We start from the raw sequence: 25581 nt of genomic DNA, 5'->3' as shown, positions 1-25581 counted from the left end.
CCAGTGAAGAAAGGGAAGACCTCAATGAGATGGATTGACACAGTGGCTGCAAAAATGGTATCTTAGTCATCTAGTGCTGCTATAACAGAAATACCACAAATGGATGGCTTTAACAAAGAGGAATTCATTCTCTCACAGTTTAGGAGGCTACAAGTTGAAATTCAAGGTGCCAGCTCTAGGGGAAGGCTTTCTCTCTGTGTTGGTTCTGGGAGAAAGTCCTTGTCATCAATCTTCCCCTGGCCTAGGAGCTTCTCATGCAAGAACCCCAGGTCCAAAGGACACTCTCTGCTAGGCTCTGCTTTCTTGGTGGTATGAGGTCCTCCTATCTCTCTCTGCTCTGCTCACTTCTGTCTTTTATATCTCAAAAGAGATTGACTTAAGATACAACCTGATCTTGTGGTTTGAGTCATGCCTCAGTAACATAACTGCCTCTAATCCTGCCACATTAACATCATGAAACCAAACCCAAACCCCTTGCCGTGGAGTCAATTCCAACTCATAGCGACCCTATAGGACAGAGTAGAACTGCCCCATAGAGTTCCAAGGAGTGCTCAGTAGATTCAAACTGCTGACCTTTTGGTTAGCAGCCATAGCTCTCAACTACTACGCCACCAGGGTTTCCCATTAACATCACAGAGGCAGGATTTACAACACATAGGAAAATCATATCAGATGACCAAACGATGGGCAATCACATAATACTGGGAATCATGGCCTTCCCAAGTTGACAGACATTTTGGGGGGACACAATTCAATCCATAACAAATGGACTCAAGCATAACAAGGATTGTGAGGATGGCACAGGACCAGACAGTTTTTCATCCTGTTGTACATAGGGTCGCTATGAGTCAGAACCAACTCAACAGCACCCAACAACAACAACACCTAACCCATAGCTCACACTTCCAACTTTTACACCATGAAACACTTGTGATTTCCCAGCAATAAAATTGTAAGACCAAAGAAGGGCTTCTCAGTAATTTAATTACAAGCCTTCGTTGGACAGGTGTCGAAACCCTGGCCTAGAAGAGAGAAGCTATATTCAAAATTAGATGGATAATTAGCGACTCTCTAGTATCCTAAGTGGAACCTCTGTGGTGCAAATGGTTAACATACTTGGCCGCTAACCAAAAGGCTGGAGGTTCCAGTCCACCCAGAGAGGCCTCAGAAGAAAGGCCTGGCAGTCTATATCCAAAAAAACCCAGCATTCAAAACTCTGTAGAGCACAGTTCTACTCTGACACACGTGGGGTCACCATGAGTCAGACTCAACTTGCTGGCGAGTGGCTAGTGTCCTGAGTACTAGTCAAGAGCCGTCACACTCCGCCAGGCCACCTCACCTTCCAGCCAAGAGGGTTGGCCCTGTCCATCACCCGCTAACTGATCTGAGCATCCAGCTGGTGTCTGATGATGTCTGCAGACCACATGTGCCATCTCGGCACAGTGCCTGGCACACAGGAAGCACTTACTACTAGCTATTATTATTCATTCATTATTGTAATTAAAAAACAAAAAACCTCTGTCACGTCCAAATTTCAGATGTCAGAAATGGAGTTTAAAGCACCGCTTCTCAAATTTTAATGTTCCTACAAAATCCCTGGGGATCTTGTCGAGATGCAGATTATGATCCAGCAGGTTTGGGAGGAGCCTGAGGGTTTGCATTTTTAACAAGGACCCAGGTGATGCTGAAGCTGTGGATCCAGGGATTGTGCTGGTTTTCATTTCTTAGACACAACAGGTCAGCCTTATGGACAAAGCCTGCCTTGGGATACCAAGATATCAAATTATTGAAGAAAAATATCACAGTAGCATTATTGCTTCCTGGAGGATATAATTTATTTAAATTATCTTAAATGCATTTATTTACATTAAGACACCTGAAGTTGTTCTCTGGTTTGGAAGTTTAAGTTAAGCAATTCAGCTTAGTCCATCTGTTACGTGACCGGGGGCCTTGGGTGGGAGGTCAGACTTGCTGTAGAGTTGATAGGCACGCTGCAAACACCGAGTGTTTAGGTTTCTATGAAAGCACTGCATTAGGCAGGATTCACTGACGATTCACCTCCACCAATATTTGAGGACGTGTCCTGGGCCAGGCACTCTGCTAGCCCAAGAGCTACAATTCGCCAGGCAAGGCGAGACAGAATGTATATAATTTGCTATTATTTGGGGCCATAGGTAGAAGGCAGTGGCGGTTCAGCGGTAGACTTGTTGGCGCCCATGCAGGATACCTGAGTTCAATTGTCAGCCAGTATACCTCACGCACAGCCGATACCTGTCTGTCAATGGAAGCTTGTGCGTTGCTATGGCGCTAAGCAGGTCTCAGTGGAGCTTCCAGACTAAGATGGACTAGGAAGGAAGGCCTGGCACTCTACGTCAGAAAATCAGCCAGTGAAAACCCTGTGGAGGGCAGCTAACAGCAACAGGAGGCCGTAAGTGCTCAAGGAGAGCTGTAAGCAGAGGAACGGGCTTTATTACAAAAGCACTGGGGAGCGCATCAAGGTTTTGGAGCAGGGGTGTGGCAGGAGCACACGTGCAGCATTTCACAGAAGTCTCTCTGCTGCTGCGCGGAGAACACAGGGCAGACCAGGAAAGGGGCGGGAGTCTGGCTGGGAAGCCTTTGTACCTGTGTGGCTGGAGCTGATGGGACCTGAGTCACGTGTCCACCCCCTCAGCAGGCGTGTCTCATACCGTGGCTGAGAAAGTCGAGAGGCATTTTGGAGGTAGAATGGACAGGCTGTGCCACCCATATCCATACAGGGAACAGTCAAAGATGGTTCCAACAAAAAGAGCAGAGAAAATGATCCATGATTCATCCAACAGTCTTTATTAACATACAATCTATACTCTCCTAGAGACTTAATCAGAGCCCTGGTAGTGCAGTGGTTAAGTGTTTGGCTGCTAACCAAAAGGTCAGCAATTCAAATCCACCAGCTCCTTGAAAACCCTATGGGGTAGTTCTACTCTATCCTCTAGGGTTGCTATGGGTTGGAATGGAATTGAGGGCAACAGGTTTGGTTGTTTTTTTAGGGACTTATGCTTCTGAGTGGGAGCAGTGGAGATGCAGTGAGATCAGGTGTATATAATGGACAGTCCCACTAGAGCAGTTAGGTAGAACCCTAACCCTGTGTTCCTTGGGTCCAGGTGCCCATCATCTTAGGGAAACAGAGTCCTCTGGAAAGCATGAGGGACTATCTGCTTAGCTTTCTGTTACAACTCCAGCTTTTATTCACCACCCCCCGCCCCCCCAGGAAAGTCATAGCAACAAAGTCCAGGCTAGTTGTTTTCAATAAAGGCAAACTGCTGGACTGCTGGCATCTTCAGCTGCATACGAGTAGGCTGGGACAGGTTAAAAGTGGGCTTTCCATCAGTCATATCCATCTCTCATTGTGAGATCTCAGGGGCTGGCAACCCGCTTGCTGGAACTAGAGATGGTCAGCTTATCTGAGGGCTAATTGGGGTGTCTCTCCCTCCTGGGTGCTTCTCTTCCTTGGCTTAGCCAAGCGTGCAGAGGAATTCTCTTTTTGTTTTTCCGCAGTCACATGTAACTCTCTCTCTGGAAGCCAAGCAGATTTAATTGTGTAAACATGAGCAATGGTAATTGGGTAAATGAAGCTGGAAACCAAGGTATGATGTTTTTGTTTTGCTGTGTGAGAAAAAAAAAAAAAATAGGGAGCATGTTTTTCCATGGTGGCAAACCTCCCTGTCAGAATTCCGGACAGACAGTTGGCAGAAGGGAATCCCTTTTTAATTCCTCATCGAGACCCATTGAGCTAAAATCTGCTGCCTTGTGACTTATGGATCAGCCTGGGGGTGCTTCCTTATTTATGAACCACCGGATCAAGCGTTTCTCCACACAGGTTCAGTTATGGAACAAGTAAGAAGTTTCCACGAGAATTGCACTTTCAGATAACACACATTCGCTGAAAGAACCAGGAGGCTGTGTTACCAGAGCTATGCCTAACTGTAGCAGAACTGTAGGTGGAAAACCAGATTTAAACAAAATTTAAAATATGGAGCTTTTTTTTTTTGGTGAAAGGATCAGCAGTTGCCTTCCTTTAAATAGCTCTCTTTTAAAATTGCTTTTTGCAAATTCTATTTGTACACAATCTTACCAAACAAATAAATAAGAAATGCATGAGGATTTTTTTTTTTTAATTCTGCATTGAAAGCATTGAGGTAGTCCAGCAAGAAAAAGATCTTGTCAACGTTTGCTTTTAATAGATGATTCTGCCAGAGTATTATATATATATCCTTATTTCCCAGCCTTTTTTTATATTAATGTCTCTAGAATTCCATTTCCTATAAGCCTACAGTAAAATTCATTTTCTCAGTTAAAAATTCAAGCAAACCAAGAAGCAAACTTGGCAATGGAGTATGTCCCTCTCACCATACAGACTGCTTTGTAAACCAGAACTCTGAGAAAGAAGTGGGTCCAAAGTTAATGAGACACTCATTAAAGAGACAGAGAACTGTAGACACTGGAAGTGCTGTGTGCCGGTATCAAAGGGAGGCTATTGTTATAGGATGTTTGCTGTGCTGATATTGTAAACCACATGACAGATGGGTCAAGTGCTGATTACGGTATTCTAACATTTGGAATAGCAAGTAACATATTTGATAAGTTGGCAAGTTTTTATATATGATTCAACCCACAATATAAAACCCACGAGAATTCCAAGTTGAAAATAATTAAATGAGCTGGAAACAATCAGATACCACACATTTTTTCCCCCCAAATCACAGATTTTTACATCTTGAAATTCCACAAAGGGAGCAAGAATATTTCCTAGCTGCTTTTGAACTAGTAACGGCCCTTCATCTGCTTTTGTAAAGCAATTAATTCCTGCCTTCTCGCAGCATGGAGGTAACCATAAACATTTGTAGCATCTTAATGCTTTACTACAGAGATCTCTCCCATATATTGTTTTATTTGCTCTTTCAGCAACCCTGCAAGGTAGACAGAAAAGGTATTTAATATTCTCAATTTCTAGATGAGGACCCTAAAGCACTGAGAGGTTTAAAAAGCAGGGACAAGGTTATACAGAAAGTTAAGTAGCATATTGAGGATGAGAAACCAGCCCCTCCAGCTATTAATACGTCAAGTCAAACTTTTGGGCGTCTGGAAGGAAGAAGCAGCTGTTAACATACAGATATTCTTTACTGTACAAAAGCGTATCTTCTTTTGGCTGGTGAAGCTGCTGCCATCATTCAGGTACATCCATCTGGGTTGAGACACACCCAGTGTTTGCATTCAGCCTCTGAATGTCTCAGTGGGGGTGGTGCTGGTGACGCTGGTAAGAGTCCCGTTCCTTGTCAACCCATGTCACAACTCTGTAAAGTCAAAGTAACGCCGACAAAGTAGCAGCTCTCCATTTGTGTCTCGTCACTTTTGCCTGTTCCGTTGTTCTTTTCAGAGGTCATCATCTTACTTGTCACCCTTTGTTAAAGTCACTTTGTCTCTTTACTTTTTTACCGTCTCTCTTCACCTACCTGAGCAGCTCCCCCACCACCTCCTGGGCCTCCTCCACCCACCCAAAGGCAGACCAGCACGTTGTATCAGAGGCTCAAGGGCACGCCTAGGCCAAAATCAAGTACTGTCACCTCGTACCAGTCCTTTACGCGGGCGGCTTCCTAGCTTAGTTTGCTTTTCTGTTCACGTTTCTTCTTGAAATTTCGGTTTGGAATATTAAGCTGAGGCTCAGGCTCTCGAGTTTAACGCCGTAGGTTTTGAGAGACTCAAAAGAGAGCATTTATTTCCAAATGTCCACATTTTTTTTTGTCCAGCTATGTCTGACATATGCAACATTTTCAAATCTCAATGTCAGCACAAAATAACATTGTTGTGGCATAACATTTTGCATGACGATTTTCTTCTATGTTATGAGCTTCGGTTTTGTATGAAATGTTTCCTAAGTCTACTGTATTTTTAGTTCCCTTTTGTCAGTGCTCCAGCTAGTACAAGATTGGGGAACAGGAATAAAGCAATACATTTTAAGACAGCAGAATTGACAAAAATAAATAAATAATAATTTCTAAGCACAAATTTCTCGACCTCTGTTGGGGGAGAGGGAGGAGCTGCTAGAGAATTTTACACAATATTTTCTTTAAAGACAACATCTTAGAGAAGTCACTTTTAGTGCCATTTTTGCCACTTAGCTAGCAAATTAGCTATGCAAATGAAGAAGAAAGTAGTGCTGTGTCTCAATAAAGTGGCTCGATCTACAGACAATGGAATAGCAGCTAATTAATAGTAAATGAAAGTCTGGTTACATGGCTTAATTGGCAGATCAAGCATTCTAGATTGAAGGATCCTTAACCTGCTTATTTTAATGGTTGGGTGTTAAAGTTAAATTGGAAAGGGTTTTATGAAACATACTGTCTGTATATATACATCAGGCAAACACATATCTGAGGACATGTGCGCGTACTCATAAAATGGCTGCGCGCACATGTACACTTTATGTGTATATATCGATCTACATTGTAGTCAAGCTAAGAGTATTGTACATTAATACACACCTTCAGATGGTCCTAGCTTAAGCATCTTGGATGTCTCCAAACATAAAAACCATTCACAGTTTATAAGTAAAACTACATAAAAAGATTGGTGGGAATTACTTCCCTTTTACACTGTATGTCATGTCCAGCTAGAATCCCCTAGATCGGTGAGTATTCCACCCAAAAGGACAATGCTGTCTACTTGTAAAGCCAGAGATTTCAAAGATGTACCTCAAGTAGGACCTCTTGCAGGTTTGTATTAATGTACAGGCTTGTCTGGTTACTAGAAAATGTATGTAAGTATGCGATGTGTGTATGTGGGTGTATGTGTCCAATGGGTAATAAGCATAGGATGAGGACTTTGCAAATTGATGTGTAAATGTGAATATCAACTAGTAAAAAATAGTAGTCTATGCATGTTTACTATCAAAATGCAAATACCTCACTCTGCGCATATTACCCAAACATATATACACAGTATGTTTGCAGAAATGCCTGAAGGTCTACTGATGAAATTATGATAATCTGTTTATGAAATTATAAATAGACCAGGTGCCCCAAAAAGCACAGAAATCAATCTTGTCTCTCACTCTTTCCCAGATAGTTAATGTTCTGGACCAGACAATGAGCTATTGGTCCCTAAGCTCCCCACATCTCCCTGCTCTGGGTGTCAGATATTCTCTGCCTGTACTATGTTCCCACCAGCTCCTGCCTTCATGCCAAAGCCATCTCCAGCCAGATTCCTGCCTGGGTGTAGCATTGACCTGAATCCAGAAGGCCCATTTTCACACCAGCCATCAGGCCTTGTTGGATTGAAACTTTCAACCCTTGGGTGAACTTACCCAGTCCCATCCATCACTCTTAGCTCCCATTTGGCTAGAACACTCTTTTTGCATAGAGTTTCAATGAATTTATTTTTCATTATCAAGTCCTAATTTCTAATGATCTGATATGGTCTTCACTTACCTAAGAAATGTGCAAAGGGAAATTATGAAGCCTTTTTTAAAAATTGGCATTGTATTATGATTTGGTTTTGATCTACTTCCGAAGAGTCAGCCATTGAAAACCCTATAGAGCACAGTTCTACTCTGACACACATGGGGTCACCATGAGGTGGGTTCAACTCAATGGCAGCTGGCTACGATTTGGTTTAAAACCCCCTTCTTTCCCCCACAAAAAAACAAAAAACTTTTTGTGAAGTATCAGGTAATTTTCTCTGCCAAGAAAATCCCTGAATCCAACACCTACCTGCTTCAAATGAAGAGCAGAAAATCAGTTTCAGCAGTCCTTTGCACAGACCTGTGCGCACCTGTAGAATGACACCAAGTGATCACCATTCCTGTTATACTCATGCACTCTGAATGACCCTAAAGGCTTCGAGGTTTGAAGGGTGCTAAGCAAGACATAAAGGAGCCCTAGTGGTGCAATGGTTAAGCACTTGGCTGCTAACCAAAAGGTCAGCAATTCGAGCCCACCAGCCATTCCAAGGGAGGAAGACATGGCAGTCTGCTTCCATGAAGATTACAGCCTTGGAAGACCTACGGCAGTTCTACTCTGTCCTACAGCATCACTGTGAGTTGGAATCAGCTCAATGGCACACAATAACAGCAAGCAAAAAAACAAAGGAGCCCTATAGGTGCAATGGAAACCCTGGTGGCTTAGTGGTTAAGTGCTACAGCTGTTAACCAAGAGGTTGGCAGTTCAAATCCGCCGGGAGCTCCTTGGAAACTCTACAGGGCAGTTCTATTCTGTCCTATAGGGTCGCTATGAGTCAGAATCAACTCAACGGCACTGGGTTTGGTTTTGGTTTATAGGTGCAACAGCAACCCTGGTGGCATAGCAGTTAAGAGCTAGGGCTGCTAACAAAAAGGTTGGCAGTTTGGATCCACCAGATGCTCTTTGGAAACTCTATGGGGCAGTTCTACTCAGTCCTGTAGGGTCGCTGTGAGTTGGAATCAACTCAACAGCAAGTGGTTTGGTTTTTTGGTAGGTGCAACAATGAAGCATCATCTGCTAACCAAAAGGTCGGCAGTTCAAAACCACCCAGGGGCTCCATGGGAGGAAGACCTGGCAATCTGCTTCCATGAAGCTTACAGCCTACGAAACCCTATAGGACAGTTCTACTCTGTCACATGGGGTCACTATGAGTCGAAAATTGACTCAACAGCACCTAACAACAACAAAAAAGAAATAGGAGTTTTTTGGTGAAATCAGACTGGTTGAATTCAGACAATTTCATGGACTAAGAAGCCTTTTCTATTTTAAAAGTTCTATTTTCCCCAAGGAAAAAAGGTTATAAATGTTGGCATCAGACTGACATTGACAAACGGAGCCCTAGACCAGGTATAGCATTAGCCAGGGATCCAGGGATCCAGGGATCAGCTTGTCCTTGAGCTGTGTAAAAATACAACCCTTTCAACACAATAGAGACTAAAAACGAAGACCACACCCAAGTACTTCGTTGCCACTTAACTGATAAAGTTTCAATTGTACTATCCCATGGCACAAACTGCTGGTCATCTACCCCAGCACCCTTTTAATAATTCTATCCTGCCCTCTACCTAATGGCCCAGGAATGTCTGATTTTCTTTGCAATCTCCTCCCCGGAAAACTTGAAACAGGCAGACCTTTGAATTTGCTTTCTTAAACGGAGTGTTCCAATACCTGTTAAACATGCAGACTTGTAATGAAAAACGATGCTGTAGTATCAAATGTTTAGTGACACATCCAGAAAACAAATGTAGCAGCAATCGAGATTAAGCTTCTGTTACGTCTTCCCACTCCACGTAGCACGAGTGCAGGCTAGAGAGCGGTATAAAATAGTGCGTTTCTGCTGTCTTTAAAGAACGTGTGTACAAAATGTTGCTAAATTTGAAATGTGCTGTCTGAGACTTCATTGAGTTGAAGATGCAAATTTAAAGCTGGAGCACTGTTTCTTCCTAATATGTGTATAATGATGGAGGGGATAATAATAACAAAATGGCTTTATCGTTTGCTCACTACTAGTTACATGGCACTGAACATTTGCATGAGACTTTTTTTAAAAAATGGATTAACCATTCAAAATTTCCTATCCACTAGTTCTAATGGCCGCAAAACTAGCCTGCCACCTTCTCTGAATTTTAACACAAATTCTTGTACTACAGAAAATGTAGGCCGGTTAATCACTCCTGCCAAAAAGCTCGAAGACACAATACGTCTTGCTGAACTAGTCATTGAAGTTCTTCAACAAAACGAGGAGCATCATGCAGAGGTGAGCAGGTGTGCTGGGAAATGTCTTTCATGGTCCTTAGTGGAGGTTGCAGACTGATTCTACTGGCCAGCTTGTCTACGAAGCCTTAACTCCCAATTTCTTTCAACTGGGCTTGCAAAGAGAATAAAAGCAGTTTTGCAAGAAGAACCCTTGGGAGGTTGTTTAAAACAACCAAAAAAGTGGTTGTGCCTTATACGTTTCAGCCTAAGTTTTCAGATGTTTCTAGCAACGAGCAGAAGAGGTGAGTGTGTTTAAAGATAATTATTCAGGTAGCATATGGTTACTATTGTCCAGAACACACAAAATATTTTTTGGTCTTTTGTGGTTGTTTTTGTTGCCACCACTGTTGTTTTTATTGGTTCTTTGGTGTGCGGATCATGGGCCATCTTTTTTTAATTTATCAGTGTAGATTATTGCTAGCACTACGGTCTTCATTTCTAACCTTAAATTTACTTGGGTGGCTAAACAGTGGCAGAAGCAAATTATTCTGTGTTGTTCAACGTGTCTATTCTCCAGCCTACATCTACATAAATAGTTTACTTTTTTATCAACCACTGTCCAAATGACTGTTTTGATAATAATTATAAACCAAGGGATTTCAAAGCCAACTAAATCCCAAACCCATAAGGACTTTAAACTACCCAACCCTCCTAAGGGAAGATTCCCAGATCGGATTGTGATCAAACTGTTGTATCACTGCTTGTTTCAAGCCTGAGATTTAAAATCATATCTTTTAAAATAAGCTTTTGGAAAATTGCACTAATCCTCACTCTTCCTCTGTATCTAAATCGACAGCAAAAGAGGGGAAAAAGGCATTCCATAAAAGTAATTTCTCAAGCACCCTAAAATGACCAACCCCAGGCAGGCCTAAATGAAAGTCAACAGTCTAGACAGATTATATATAATACACCATAAATCCAGTTGTCCCAACTAATGCCTGATTGCATATTTAAATTTCCTCCCTGTTTCTCTACTGTTCGTTCAATCTTGGCTGATCCTGGCAGGGGAAAGAGGTATGTGACTAAACCCAATGAAATAGCCACCTGCTGTCAAACTCTCTGCATGACCTTCCAATTCCATGTCTTCTAAAGGACCTTTTCCCAGTGCTCCTGCTTTCTAACACTGACCCAAGGAATGTAACAGCAACGTCCAGTAGACTGCTTGTGAAGCGGGGGGCCCTCCACGGCAGGGTAAACGTGGGGGATTCTCTCGTGAGTGCATGAAGCAGTTGACAGACCTAACAGCAAGTGCAGTTACATCCGAAGACACCCCGCGCCCCGCCTGATTCTGTCCTTAGCCTGCGTAGTTCCCTGTATGTCTGTACTTACCTTTATTACGGCAGGTGAGTAACAAACGCAGTAGCTAGCCGGAGTGACACTAATCTTCCTCTGAAGTGTTGTACGTGCATTGTATATACAGTATTTATATAGAGAGAGAGTGCTGAAGAAGCACCGTTCCCACCTCCAAGAACGAGGGCTCATATACAAGGCAGGGTGACCGACTCATACAGCACCCAGCAGGGCTCAGCCAGAGTGAGAACGGGAGCAGATCAACAACCTCCAGGCATATAAACCTAGGACTAGCCTCCAGGCATATAAACCTAGGATTAACCTCCAGGGATATAAACCTATAATTAACCTCCAGGCATATAAACCTAGGACTAACCTCCAGGCATCTAAACCTAGGACTAACCTCCAGGCATCTTAACCTGGACTAACCTCCGGGCATATAAAATGAACTCAGAAAAACCCAAAAACCAAAACTGTTGCCATCCAGTCGATTTCGACTCATAGCGACCCCAAAGGTCAGGGTAGAACTGCCCCATAGAGTTTCCAAGGAGTGCCTGGTGGATTTGAACTGCCGACCTTTTGGTTAGCAGCTGTAGCACTTAAGCACTACACCACCAGGGTTTCCAAAGTGAACTCAGGTCAGAATTTTTTTTTCCTCTCTTCTATATATGGCGTTCTTTTCAGATTGGGGCATTTGAGATTCAAGAGGTGGTAAGTATGCTCTTCCAGATGTCCTCAAAATCATCCCCAGAGGTGTGGAGGGGATCTGGCCCGGCCTCCCCTGGTTTGGGTGACTGAGGCTTTTCCCAGGATGCCAGATCAAGTCAACACACTTTTTGAAGACATGGCTACAAGCAGAATGGTTTTCTTCAGTCACAGTTCAGCTCATAAATGAATGATAAAAGAAAAACCACAGGGCGTAGTTGATTTTTCTCAAGTCATTCTCTGAGGCTGCTACAGGCTAAGAGAAAGGATGTGTATTTTTTCAAATTACTCAAAAAAGTTGCCAGAGGAGAGTTTACATTCCAAAGAAGGCATGTTCACTTTTCTAAGAAGCCCTTTTTCACTAAATTGATCATCACCTTAAACTGCCCTAATGACCATCATCACAAAATATTTTAATCTTACATAATCCAAAAGCCATTTGGAGTGAATAACTAGGGCAGAACTAAATTCAATTCTGTTCTCATTCCTGACTTCAGAAGTTAGGAATGAAAACTTTAGCGTACCGTAGAATTTCAGAAACCAGGTTTGCTTTTAGATAAATGCACGGGATTGTTCCCCAAATTACTAATTTCACCCAATCACAAAATCTCGTTACTTGAGATCAATTGATGAGTTAATCAACCCACTAAAAGCTACCGTTGGAGCATTTCCTATTTGCTGAGCACCGAGGCACCCACCTGGGTGATTTTTCAAGGACAAAGAGTTATAAAATAACCTAGCCCTTCAAGCAACAGAATACAGAGCAGCCAGGAGCTCAAGCTCCTAATTCCAGTTTAGCCCCTTCCATGCTTTGTGACCTCGAGCTAGTTACTTAACCTCTCTCATCCTGTATATTGGAAATGATAATAGAATCTACCTCAAAGTGCTGTCATTAGGCTGGAGACTACGTGAAGGGAAGCATTTGGTATTACGCCTGGCACTTAGGAAGCACTCAACAAAGGTTGGCTGTTTTATTAGGAACAGACTAAGGAAGCAAAATATATGAGTATGTAATCATGAAAAGCACAAAGCCTAAGTGGGAAGTACCAAGTGAATGATACACTCAAAATGTATTGAAAGGAGAGCGACTTCATTTCAAGGTGGAGTGACCAAAAAGGTGCCCCCACCTGTCCTCAGCCTTCACTACTGATTGCCATCACCTGGGACGCTCTCAAAACATACCAATGCCCAGGTGTCACCCCAGCTCGATCAGTGTGAATCTCATGGGGAAGGGCCAAGCGTTGGTAATTTTTAAAAGCTGCCCAGGTTATGCCAGTGTACAGCTGGGCTTGAGAACCACCGGGCTGGAGCTGAAGATGTAGAATTTGCACTGGCACACCAAAGATGGGTTGTTGCTGCCGAAAAGGATGAAGTTCAAACAAATTTTTCTCTACAGACCAGTAAAAAAAAAAAAAAAACCAGTACTCACTGCCATATTCTTTGGGTGCACAGTAAACGCTAGAAAATCGTCAAATCATAAGCATGGATTTTGGCTCTACAGCCATGTGTTTGGTGGTACCACACAGATGAAAGTGACAAATAGACTTGCCTTCACCCCCTGAAAATAATAGTCCTTAAAGCCATTTTAATTCCAAAATAAAGCAATTAAATATCCCAATAGAAAAAATTTCCTAGCAGCTAAAAATATATCATATATACATACATGCAGTGTATGGTAGCATGTGTCACATTTATGTCTTAATTATAACTTCATTCTGTTCTCGGAGTCTAAGCTATTAAAACACACACATGCACACACAAACACACATGAATTATGCCTTCATGTATTGTTGCTTCACTTTCCCAATCTCTCTCTCTATGTATACGTATGTACATGTATACATGTATTGTGCAATGTAGCAGGGTACATATATGCATGCTAGTCTGTGTGCAGACTGTACAGTGTATTCAGTGTGGTAGACTGTGTGCAGACTATACAGTGTGTTCAGTGTGGCTGACTGTGTGCAGACTGTACAGTGTATTCAGTGTGGTAGACTGTGTGCAGACTGTACAGTGTGTTCAGTGTGGTTGACTGTGTGTGCAGACTACACAGTGTATTCAGTGTGGTTGACTGTGTGTGCAGACTACACAGTGTATTCAGTGTGGTTGACTGTGTGTGCAGACTGTACAGTGTATTCAGTGTGGTTGACTGTGTGTGCAGACTACACAGTGTATTCAGTGTGGTTGACTGTGTGTGCAGACTGTACAGTGTGTTCAGTGTGGTTGACTGTGTGTGCAGACTGTACAGTGTATTCAGTGTGGTTGACTGTGTGTGCAGACTACACAGTGTATTCAGTGTGGTAGACTGTGTGTGCAGACTGTACAGTGTATTCAGTGTGGTAGACTGTGTGTGCAGACTGTACAGTGTATTCAGTGTGGCTGACTGTGTGCAGACTGTACAGTGTATTCAGTGTGGTTGACTGTGTGTGCAGACTGTACAGTGTATTCAGTGTGGTTGACTGTGTGTGCAGACTGTACAGTGTATTCAGTGTGGTAGACTGTGTGTGCAGACTGTACAGTGTATTCAGTGTGGTTGACTGTGTGTGCAGACTGTACAGTGTATTCAGTGTGGTTGACTGTGTGTGCAGACTGTACAGTGTATTCAGTGTGGCTGACTGTGTGCAGACTGTACAGTGTATTCAGTGTGGTTGACTGTGTGTGCAGACTGTACAGTGTATTCAGTGTGGTTGACTGTGTGTGCAGACTGTACAGTGTATTCAGTGTGGTAGACTGTGTGTGCAGACTGTACAGTGTATTCAGTGTGGTTGACTGTGTGTGCAGACTGTACAGTGTATTCAGTGTGGTAGACTGTGTGTGCAGACTGTACAGTGTATTCAGTGTGGTTGACTGTGTGTGCAGACTGTACAGTGTATTCAGTGTGGTTGACTGTGTGTGCAGACTGTACAGTGTATTCAGTGTGGTAGACTGTGTGTGCAGACTGTACAGTGTATTCAGTGTGGCTGACTGTGTGCAGACTGTACAGTGTATTCAGTGTGGTTGACTGTGTGTGCAGACTGTACAGTGTATTCAGTGTGGTAGACTGTGTGTGCAGACTGTACAGTGTATTCAGTGTGGTTGACTGTGTGTGCAGACTGTACAGTGTATTCAGTGTGGTTGACTGTGTGTGCAGACTGTACAGTGTATTCAGTGTGGTAGACTGTGTGTGCAGACTGTACAGTGTATTCAGTGTGGTTGACTGTGTGTGCAGACTGTACAGTGTATTCAGTGCGGTTGACTGTGTGTGCAGACTGTACAGTGTATTCAGTGCGGTTGACTGTGTGTGCAGACTGTACAGTGTATTCCGTGTGGTAGACTGTGTGTGCAGACTGTACACTGTACTCAGTGTGGCTGACTCTCCCTAAAGCCCACGTCTCTGCCTTTGAATAATGAAAACCATTGGGTAGGTTATTAGAAGCCCAAGTATAGCTCCTCATTGTCTTTGGAAAAGGTTTCTAAAAACTGAGATGCCCAGAAATATTATGTTAGCACATGTACAAAAAGAGCATTCACCTGTACCAGCAAGCATAAAATAAATATAGTTTGGAAAAAAAAAAAAAAAACCTTGTCTTGCCCAACTCAGTGACGCAGACTCTGTCAGTGACCGAGATTATGATATGGCTCTTTGGTTGTTACTTCTCTTGCTTGCTAGAATCTTCTTCTTCTCGGAGAATCAGGTGTCATTATGGGGTTTTGAAAGAATTACCTAGGGTGTACAGAAGCAGCCCTGGTCTCTACCTCTTCTGCAATCCCAAATTTAAATTCTCTTGGTTCACTAGAGTGCTACATTCCTCTGCCAAGCTCCAATGGTGATAATTCATATCACAGTACTCTTTGTTCTTTGTAGGGCTCCCTAGCTATATGGTGATTAACACAACCACTGCAGATCTTTGCTCAGTAATTTATGAAATTACACCTTGGGGCTAAGTTCTCTGTAGATGGTAGACGTGGCTGCTTCCTGTGGCCTCTGATTTGCAACTTTAAATTAAAAAGCTACAAGAACTAGGTATGAGGTTGGATTAAGACATTTTTAAGTCCAGGCATTTAGGGTTGCTTTTTTGTTCAGTTTGTTTTTTTTCCTGTCATCCTGGAGCAAAATCATGGCAGAAAGGCAACTCGGTCTCCCTTGTAAACATTTTCCTGGACTCACCATGAAGATGTAAAGTTAATTCAGTGACTAAAGAATTAGTGCACATTTGGTGTGCCTTTATGAATTTTGCAGACATCCTGGATCAGGAGTGATGGGAGCCAGCCTTCCAAATAGGGTCAGAACGGGGTGGGTGGGGCCTCCAGCAGGTTCCAGTTTCTGCCTAAAAGACAGGTGGCTGGGAGTGCAGCGGGGATGGGATGGAGGGTTTCTTCCTCTTTCGGACTTCGCCAGGCAGGCAGTGGAACAAGCCCCAAACCCCAGGGCTTTTGTCCTCAGGTGGTAACACTACAATAAAACCTCACTGGTTCAGACCCAAATACTTGGAATTTATGAGAATTCAATTGCAGACGTGGCTCTTTTAATTTTCCTTAAGTAAAATGTTTGACATGATCTCAAATTTCTCTGGGAGTTCTAAAGGCTCCTCTTACGAGTGAGATGAACCAAGCTCATTTTTTCCCTCTCGGGGGAAAAAAGCTTCCCTTTGTCTTCGATTTGTAGGTCAGCTTACCTTACAATTATTAGAAGCTTAAAAAAAAAAAAAAACTTTTATATTTGTAATACGTTCATATGAAAACCAAGGTAGACCAAATTAATACCTTTTAACTTTGTACCCAATTATAGACTACATTGGAAGCAGTAAACTGATAGGTCTGTTTAGAAAGCCCAATAATTTAGGCTGTGTTGCTGACACCCTGGCATCTCCCCTCCCCCGTCACTCTGAATCAGTGAGGTTTTACTGTAAATTAAAATGGAAACAGCAGGTGTCTATCTCCAGCCAAGCCAGCCTTGTGGAATGGTCCATGACTTGATTTTTTCCATTTAATTTGCAAACCAGCCACATGTTGATAAAGGAGAAGTAAGTAAAATGAAGTCTCATGAAAGGAGCGAGGTGGACTCCTAGCCTGCCTCTTAGTGGCTGTTAGAATACCCCTAATAACTAATAAATCATAGAAGAGCTTGGCCATTGAACAAACTCTTTCATTTATGGAATTATCTCCATAATCATCTTTCATGTTTCCAAACGCCTTCCCTTTTTTTTTTTTTTTTGGTGAATGCTCCGGAAAGTGTTTCCAACGTAAATACTTTACGGCGTTGGGTGGGGAGGTGGGGTATCAGGAGGGGCTGGCAATTTTGTTGTGTCCTGTTTTTCTCTGCTCTCTTTGAAGTCAGCAAAAAAGGGCCTGTTGACACCGCCACTCATTCTGCATGCCCCCTGCCAGAACTGATTGGTCCACATGCATGCAGTGTGCCTTTGAATTGCATTCACATCTGGCCCAGTCCGATGCGAATGTCACCCCCGAGACCCTGCACAATGATTTCCAAGGACCCATGTGCATGAAAATGAGTTACTTCACTGATATTTTTTGGTTTTCAATGTACATATGTATCCAACACCCCAGAAAAGTAAGTCCTAATCTTACTGAGTGTTTCCTAGCCTAAAGCCTGATCGTTCCTACAGACCAGATACCAAACCGAAGGCTCCCTGCTTAAAGAGATCTTGACTCAAAGTGTTGTGGCAATTGCAACAATGGCTCCCTTTGACCTGGTATAAAATAGGAGAAACATTTCCAATGTGTGGGGAAACATGAGTCCTTGAGTTTGTATGAGACCATAGACAATTAAGCCCCAGGCATGTAGATATAAGGTGAAGAATAATCACAAAATTTCAAGTTAGCAGACCAGCAGAAAACCCATAAACACAGTGAAGAAACTCCCAAATTCTAATACTGTAGAGCAAGAACTAGCCCACAACGGTGATCAAGAGCATGACTCAAAACATACTGAGTTATTGTAAATTGAACAGAAGTTAACGTCTGTCATTTCTACAGCAGCGTCCTCTGACCAACAGGTCAGAATGGAGTCTCTAAGGCAGCCTGGCTTCATGAAAGGCATTGCCTTGGGACACTTGGAGACCCTGTTGTATCAAAAATGCTGTTCCCTTTACAATAAAATTACCAAACCCTGATGGATGCACAATTAACCTTGTACAGTGAGGTCTTGCGTTCATGTCCTAGGTCCGAGAAAGAAGCTCATCACGTCTTTGTCTGTTGTTTTTCTGCCAAATTTCAAAGGCCTTTGCATGGTGGTCAGACTTAATGGTGGAACATGCTGAGACGTTCCTGTCACTCTTTGCGGTGGACATGGATGCAGCATTAGAGGTGCAGCCCCCAGACTCGTGGGACAGTTTTCCGCTGTTTCAGCTGCTGAATGATTCTCTCCGTACTGATCGTATGTATCACCTTCGACTATTTGACGTTCTTAAGTGGTGTGCGATAAACAGATCACTGAAACATCTTTATCCCAGGTAGACTTCAGGTTGGGCATAGCCCTTTATATTTTTATTATTACTTTAAAAAAAGAAAAAAATACTCTCACAGCTGATGGACATTGCCTTGCTTCCAACAAGTGTCCTGTTGCGAGGAGTCCCTCTCTTAATGGACAGAAGAACACGAGGGCCACGTGAGAAGAGGTGTTACTCTGTGTGTTTTAGCCTCTCTTGAACAAGTTAATTAACTTAACCCCTTCACATTTGGCAATTTTTATTGAAAGATGCTTTCTAGATGAAAAACAATTTCTAGTTTAACACTACTCCATCTTAACAGTAGCACAGAGCCATAGAATAGAGCTTCTTCCCCAGGGAGGATGGGGGAGGTGAGAAGGGGTATTCTTTCTTTTTGGTAACGTAATGGGAGGAAGGGTAGCAAGTGCAAAAGTAAAACAAAAAACAAGCAAAAATGTGCAGATTGTTGTTTGTTGTTTTTGAAAGAAGCATGATTCTTCTTCCTTTTAGAAGGGCAACACAAATGGGTAAAATGTTTTTGAAGCCCACTTTCCTTCCGAAAAGATTTAAGCATGAGCTTCAAGACTGTTATGTACTTTTCTTTCTCCTCTCTTTTTGGCTTCCTTAGCAGAAGCATGCTTAATGTAGAAGACAGTTGCCTCTGTGTGTGCATTGTACATTGATAAAGCAACTGTGGTTTCTTACCAAGCTTTTGCTTATCTGTTCTAGATAATTTGTGCAATGGAAAATTTCACAAACATCTGCAAGACCTGTTTGCCCCACTTGTTGTTAGATATGTGGATTTGATGGAGTCCTCAATTGCACAATCCATTCACAGGGGCTTTGAGCGGGAGTCATGGGAACCAGTCAAGTAAGGAAACCTCTTTTGATACCATCGGAGTATGGGTGCAAATGGCGGAGAGTCATACAGAGATGGATTAATGGTGTCATGGGGTTTTATTGTTAGCGTGGATGGAGACTGGACGGATTTTCTGCTGTGGTGCTTGTCATCACCCACTTGCCAAAGTGGAGGGGGGAAGAGGTCAAGAAACGTTTCATGCAATGGAATCTTTGTTTTATTGCACAAGATAAATAAGAAATATAAGCCTGGCTGTGACATGTGTACTGTGTATCGTACTCCCATGGTGTTACCCCTAGGGATTAGTGCTTCCCAGAGTATGTTCCGTGGGTGTGTCTAGGCAAGGAATCCATAAACTTCTTCTCTAAAAGGCCAGATAGTAACTATTTTAGACTATGTGAGCCATTTGATCTCTGTCACAACTACCCAGCTCTGTCAGTGTAGTGGAAAACCAGCCATAGACAATAGGAATGAGTGGGGCTGTGTTCCTATAAGATGTTTACAAAAGCAGGAGGCTGCGCTGCGGGCCATAGTTTGCCCTTCCCTGGTCTAGGCCTCTGAGACTCATCTCAAGAAAAGGACTGGATAGCCAAATGTGTTTAGGAAACACTATTTTTATTTACCCTACTAGTCCACCCCCACATCTTTGTCTCCCAAAGAGCCACAGAGCCCACTGGTGTACTTTAAACGTCTGAGAATATAGTAATACAGAATCTTGTTTAACTCTGTTTAATCCAGAATTTCCTAAATGTTATTTCATCATGGCACTCTTTTTTTGTGTGTGTGGGGGATAAGTATCCTGCAGGACAAATTACAAGAAATCCTGTTGGTGGTGAACTGGTCAGTTCCCACAACTACGTGGCAAATCTTAAAGCCTATTTGAGGATGTTTGGCAGGTTCAGTGCCGCCTGTAATCTCCAGCAAAGGGGAGGGCTGATACTCCAGCCTGCCAGAGTGTCAGCTTCAGACTCCCCTTGCTGGAAAGATAGAGGACTCCTATCTGAAGAGCTTCCTGGCATGACTGGAAAAGGTTCTGATAAAGCCTGGTTTTGGCTTCACCCTGTTAGAGCCTCTTTTACTGTAATAAGATCATTTTGTTCTCTCTAGCCCCTTGCATCTTTGGGATGCAGCAACCAGGATGAGGTTATGTACAATCAAACTTCCAGGCACTCCAGAACAAATAATCAAGAGGCTGTATTCCTCAGTTTAGAGGCCTTGACTCATGCCCAGTCTTGAAGCAGTTTTCTGAAATGAGATCCTCCCTCTAATATCACGTTGTAGGAGACTCTAACTGATAAAGAAACAAATGCCTCCTTTCCACGTCTGAGCCACGAGGGAACATTTTGGTGCAAGTTAATAAGCAGTAGTTCTTCATTTGCAAGCATCAAGAAATCTAAATTTTGGCGTGTTGTGTAACAGCCTCTTCATGTGGCCCTGCTGACTTTTAACATGGAGGATAAAACTGGGTCCCTTCATGATAAGGCATCAACAGAGGACTCTTTTTTTTTTTCTTCTTTGAATAGTCACTATCAACAAGACAATTGTGCTTTCACGTGAAAAGGAAAAGGAAGTTAAAATTAGTAACGCTCATCTATTTTAAATAGCAGTGGTCTTGAAATTGCATTTACTTACTTGGTTATAAATGTGGAGGCTACTATTCCCAAGGCACATTGGGGAGAATGGTCAGTACCGTTCACTTCTTCTTAAATAGCCCTGGATGGAGGGCCTCAGCCTCCATTTACAAGCCAAAGGCAATTGTTTGAACCTGTCAGAGCTTGTTTTTTCATCTGAAAAGCTGATAAAAAATGACCCTACCCAGTGTCTGAAAATTGTCATGAAGCCCCCCAGTAATGTCACTAGGGCCATCTTAAATTTAAGCCTGTAAAATTCTTCACAAATCAGATATATGACCATTATTCCTTTTGAAGCATTAAATATCCTTCATACTATCAGAAGTAAAGAGAGAATCGAAGTCATTTTCATAATTGAAAGTCTCAGCCTGGGAAGGTTTGGTTAGGGATTCTTTTACTGATTTAAAAAAAAAAATAACATTTGAACTCTTGGATCCGTAATTCAAAGATCTGAAAGTATGTGACAGAATAATAGTTGTTAACAGGAACCTGAGAATATTTTATGTAGATGTGTTTTTGTAAAGTCACTTTTTGCTGTCCAAAATTATGCTGTCGGTTACTAAATGGGATTGCAGTTTGTTCAGTTCATGCTAAATAGTACGTGCCTTTCAGAGTATATGGAGATATTTGAAGGTGCCAACAAAACATAAGCTAAATTAAAATTCTCTGAAACGACACACGTTTTATTAGCTGATTTGTAAACAGCAGGCAGATGACATGGAACAGCTTTGCAGAACCATACAAAATGGAGGGAAAGAGAGGAGATTGGGGCATGTTTACGTGCTAGGAGGAAGGCGTTTCCCCACACCTCCACCATGTGAAGAAAAACAAAGTAGGAACCTTCATCTGACCACTTACTTATTAGCCTGTTGACACAAGAAGCAGGATTTATTTTTCCTTTTGGACAGCAGGAGACAATGCTACAAGATATGGGTTTTACTAAAAACAGAGCAAAAGTTTTTACTCTTCAGATAATCTTATTCCAAAAGGTGACCCTAGAAAAGGAAATAGAGAGTCATCATCTGGGCTTGGTACAACGTCAGCCACTTGATTGAAAGAGTAGAATGTCTAACTCCCACGGCTGCCTTCCTCTAAAAGCTGGCCTTCTATCTCTGCCAGGAGAGAAAAGGAGCCAACACCTCAGTTTCCACTAGGCCAAATACGGTCGAGTTAGAATCTCTACGCCATAGTTTCTGACCAGAGCTGAGGATAGCTAGCCCACGTTGTTAATAAAATCTGGAGCCCATAGCCTTTTCATGGGAATCCATCAGGACATGTCTTAGGGCCATGACCCACAGTTGGAGAGCTTGTTCACAACCCTCCCGGCAGCCCTGAATCTTAGCTGTTGGCCCAGCCAGCAGTCAGTGGGCAACATTTCCACCAGCTAATTAGCATCATCTCGTTCTTAGTCAAGTCATGACCGCCTTTAGTGTGGACGGAAACTTAGAAAGTTCTAATCCAAAGTCTTGCTCAGGTCAGGACCCGCTGCTACCTCCCCTCTGATGGATGACCCCCCCTTCCCCCAGTCTGTACTTCACCACCTTCAGGCACAGAGAACCTCGGCTTCATGGCCACTGGTTTCGTGTTGGGGTGGCCCTGCCCAGTACAAATAAACCCTGCTTCCAAATTTATTACCTTGGAAACTTTTTTTTCTTCATACAGGCACTCCGCAAAATCTGGATTTCTCATTTCTCAAAATGCATGCCTTCTTTCTGCCTGAGATACGCATATGAAAAGTAATTTTAAAAGAATATCCTTTTCCAGATTGCCTCTTAATGATATTAAGCCATTAGACGAAAGACACGTTGGCAAACATCTAGATGGCCTGGTGTGAAATAAACGAGTACTGGGCTTAGAATCAGAACTCCCAACTCTGCCAGCAACTTGCTGGGTGACCTCTGGCAAAGCACTTGACCTTCCTGAGCCTCAGTATCTTCCTTGGTAAAACAAGGGCTCTGAATCCAAGGCTTTTCCAATACCAGTATTCTTGAAAATGGCACATTCCATATTCACACACATATACATGTTTGATCAGCCCTGCCTCCCCAGTGCCTCGAACAGGGCCTGGGACATAGCAGGTGTTCGGTAAATATTTGTTGATTTGCAGACTGACATATAGGAACTTGTGCAGGCCAATAAAATGTAAGGGTACAGTAGGAAAATTATGGGGATGGGAAAGAGAGAAAATGATACATTCTCCCAGTTGGGGATTTCAACGTAGTTGGGTCTGAGCAAGAGACGCAGAAGAAAAATGACTTTCAAATGCCAATTATGCCTCTACAGAGAGGTGGCTCATATCCAGAGGATCTATTTAGTGTGTTGCACACACCACAGGTATTCTGTGCCGTCACATGTACAAATGCCGGAGGGCAGAGCTGTGAGGGAATAGAGGAGAGGGGAACTTGAGCTAAGGGGTCCGAGATGCCATAAAGGAGTTACCTGGAGAATAAGATGTGGGGTAGGAGTACTGGTACACAGCAGGAGCCAAGCTAGAAATATGGGAGATGGCAGAGCAGGCTGTACAGTGAATGGTGGGTTTTGGCCAGCATGCATTATAAAGGAGGCAAGCCATAACGTTGGAGAGAATGGTTGGGAGGTTCTAAAATCCCATGAAGTTTACAATTTTATTCTCTAGGTCATGCATTCTCAACAAGGGCTTTATAGCCCCCAAGTCAGCAAAAATTTGTTCTCTGTAGGCGGGGGGACAGAAAAAAAATCTTCTTCTTTTTATGAATATATGTACAGGTATACATACAGTGGAGTTCCTGGGTGATCCAAATGGTTAAGTGCTTGGCTCCTAAATGAAAGATTGCCAGCCTGAATCCACCCAGAGGTGCCTCAGAAGAAAGGCCTGGGAGTCTACTTCCGAAAGAGCATAGCCATTGAAAACCCTATGGAGTGTAGTTCCACCCTGATATACATGGGGTCACCATGAGTCAGAATCACTTGACACCAGCTGGCTATACCTAGAGTACATAAACAGATACACAGTCTATCTGTGGTATTAAATTTTCATAGAAAAGTCAGTGGGGGGGTGGGGTGATGATACAAAATAAAAGGTTAAGAAACTCCACTCTTTAGGAAGATCTCAAAGAGTGCTCATGCCCCAAAGTAGGGACTAGGTCAGAAAATAAACAAATGCTCATAAAAGTAGAAGGCTTTCCGTACCTTAAATCTAACCCCATCCATCAATCTAAAACAGAGGTCTTTGCGAGAAGATCTAGCCACATCTCTTCTGCATGGAGGTGTGATCTTGATTCGAATTAATTCTAGAAAGCGAAGACTGACTCCACCTCCAGTCACTCCTATCATCAGAAGAGATGAGACCTGCACACATCTGTAAGGTTCACCCATGTGAGGGAGAGCAGAGGAGAACATTTTAATCCAGTGGTCCAGGGACAGACCCTTTCACCTGAATGGGAACTACTCTTTTTTAGCAGTCTCCCAAATGAATGGAAGAGTCTAATTTTAACCTATCAGTTGTTAGGATTGCAATTGACACTTCTCGTACTGTCCAGAGACACCCAATTATGGTCCTTGCAGAGGAGCGTGACGGACTTATTTGTAGGTACTTGTTAAAGGACCCTCTTTAAAATGATGATTTATTATATCTATCAGCAGCTCCAGGAGCCTGATCTGAACAAAGTGCTACTGGAAGTAATGGGGAATATGTAGCAAGTTGTGTATAAGTTTTTATGTGAGAGACTGACTTGATTTGTAAACTTACACTTAAAGCACAATAAAAATTATTTAAAAAAAAACAGTGCAACTGGAAAATTCCCCCTTTTCTCATGGATATTAGTAAACTATTACACTTGGAATTACCTCTTTAATTATTAAGATAAGTTACTAATATCCAAATGAAATGGTAAGAACACGCTACATTATTTTGCTGCAAGCAGGAATACCAAGCACGTTTCATCCTTGTAAAAGTAGAGCTTTTTAACACATCACATGAAGGGACTGTTGCTCTAGGAGCCCAGTATAGTAGTGCAGTCAAAATGTCGTATTTTATAAACACGGTACGTTTTGATTAATATGACAATTTATAAAAATTTTCATGTGCAAACGAAGCTCATTTCTGATTTGTGTACCCACCGTCCACTAATATGTTTACACTGAGTTACTTTCACATCCATTTATACGTTTGTTATTCATCCCTTGCTACTTTTAATTTGCTCAGAATCGACATTTTGACTTTACAGGCTGCCCTCTCTAAAGAGCTCCTAATTCCTTGATCACTATTCAGTGTGTGTATCATTTAATGACCACATTTGCTTATAGAGGATTACACATGTATCAGTGGAAATCACCAATGGTTTGTTACATGGCAGTGTTTAAGACCGAGAACTACCAGGTACTGAATTCACGGGCACATTCCCCAGTAAAACAGACAATATTTCCCTTTGACTTCATAGTCATATTTAGCTCCTCTTCTCCCGAGTGCCCTTTAGTACCCTTTAGTCCCAAGTTGTTGTTGTTGTTAGGCACCATCAAGTAGGTTCCGACTCACAGCGACTCTATCTACAACAGAACGAAACACTGCCCAATCCTGTTCCATCCTCACAATCGTTGCTATGTTTGAGCCCATTGTTGCAGCCACTGTGTCAGTCCATCTCCTTGAGGGCCTTCCCCTTTTTCGCTGGCCCTCTACCTTACCAAGCATGATGTCCTTCTCCAGGGACTGGTCCCTCCTGATAACATGTCCAAAGAAGAGACTTATAATTGACTCTCCCAAAATGTGAAGTGTATTGGACAAACCTGTTTCCATTAAGGAAGGGATTGCCAGGTTGGCACATTTGCATTCTAGGTTTTTCAGTTGAAAAGTCAGAGCTATATTGCCATCGTGAGAGGCTGACTTGTGTCTAGAGGGAGACCGGCATCCAGACTATCCACGGGGTGCAGAATTTCTGGCTTAG

At 42.7% G+C, this 25581-nt stretch overlaps 1 protein-coding gene across 3 annotated transcripts in view; it reads left to right on the top strand.

Annotated features, from left to right (window-relative positions):
• CADPS (calcium dependent secretion activator) overlaps nucleotides 1–25581 on the top strand; it is a 578687-nt gene that overhangs the window by 448084 nt on the left and 105022 nt on the right. For all 3 annotated transcript variants that reach the window (XM_049861704.1, XM_049861703.1, XM_049861702.1), the window contains 3 exons: nucleotides 9644–9750; nucleotides 17964–18120; nucleotides 18902–19043. In XM_049861704.1, coding sequence (XP_049717661.1) covers nucleotides 9644–9750; nucleotides 17964–18120; nucleotides 18902–19043 — 406 coding nt within the window. The remainder of the gene's footprint in view (nucleotides 1–9643; nucleotides 9751–17963; nucleotides 18121–18901; nucleotides 19044–25581) is intronic.

The sequence above is a fragment of the Elephas maximus genome, chromosome 20 (assembly GCF_024166365.1).
Source record: "Elephas maximus indicus isolate mEleMax1 chromosome 20, mEleMax1 primary haplotype, whole genome shotgun sequence".
Classification (NCBI taxonomy): domain Eukaryota; kingdom Metazoa; phylum Chordata; class Mammalia; order Proboscidea; family Elephantidae; genus Elephas; species Elephas maximus.
This window is presented reverse-complemented; position numbering and strand designations above follow the sequence as displayed.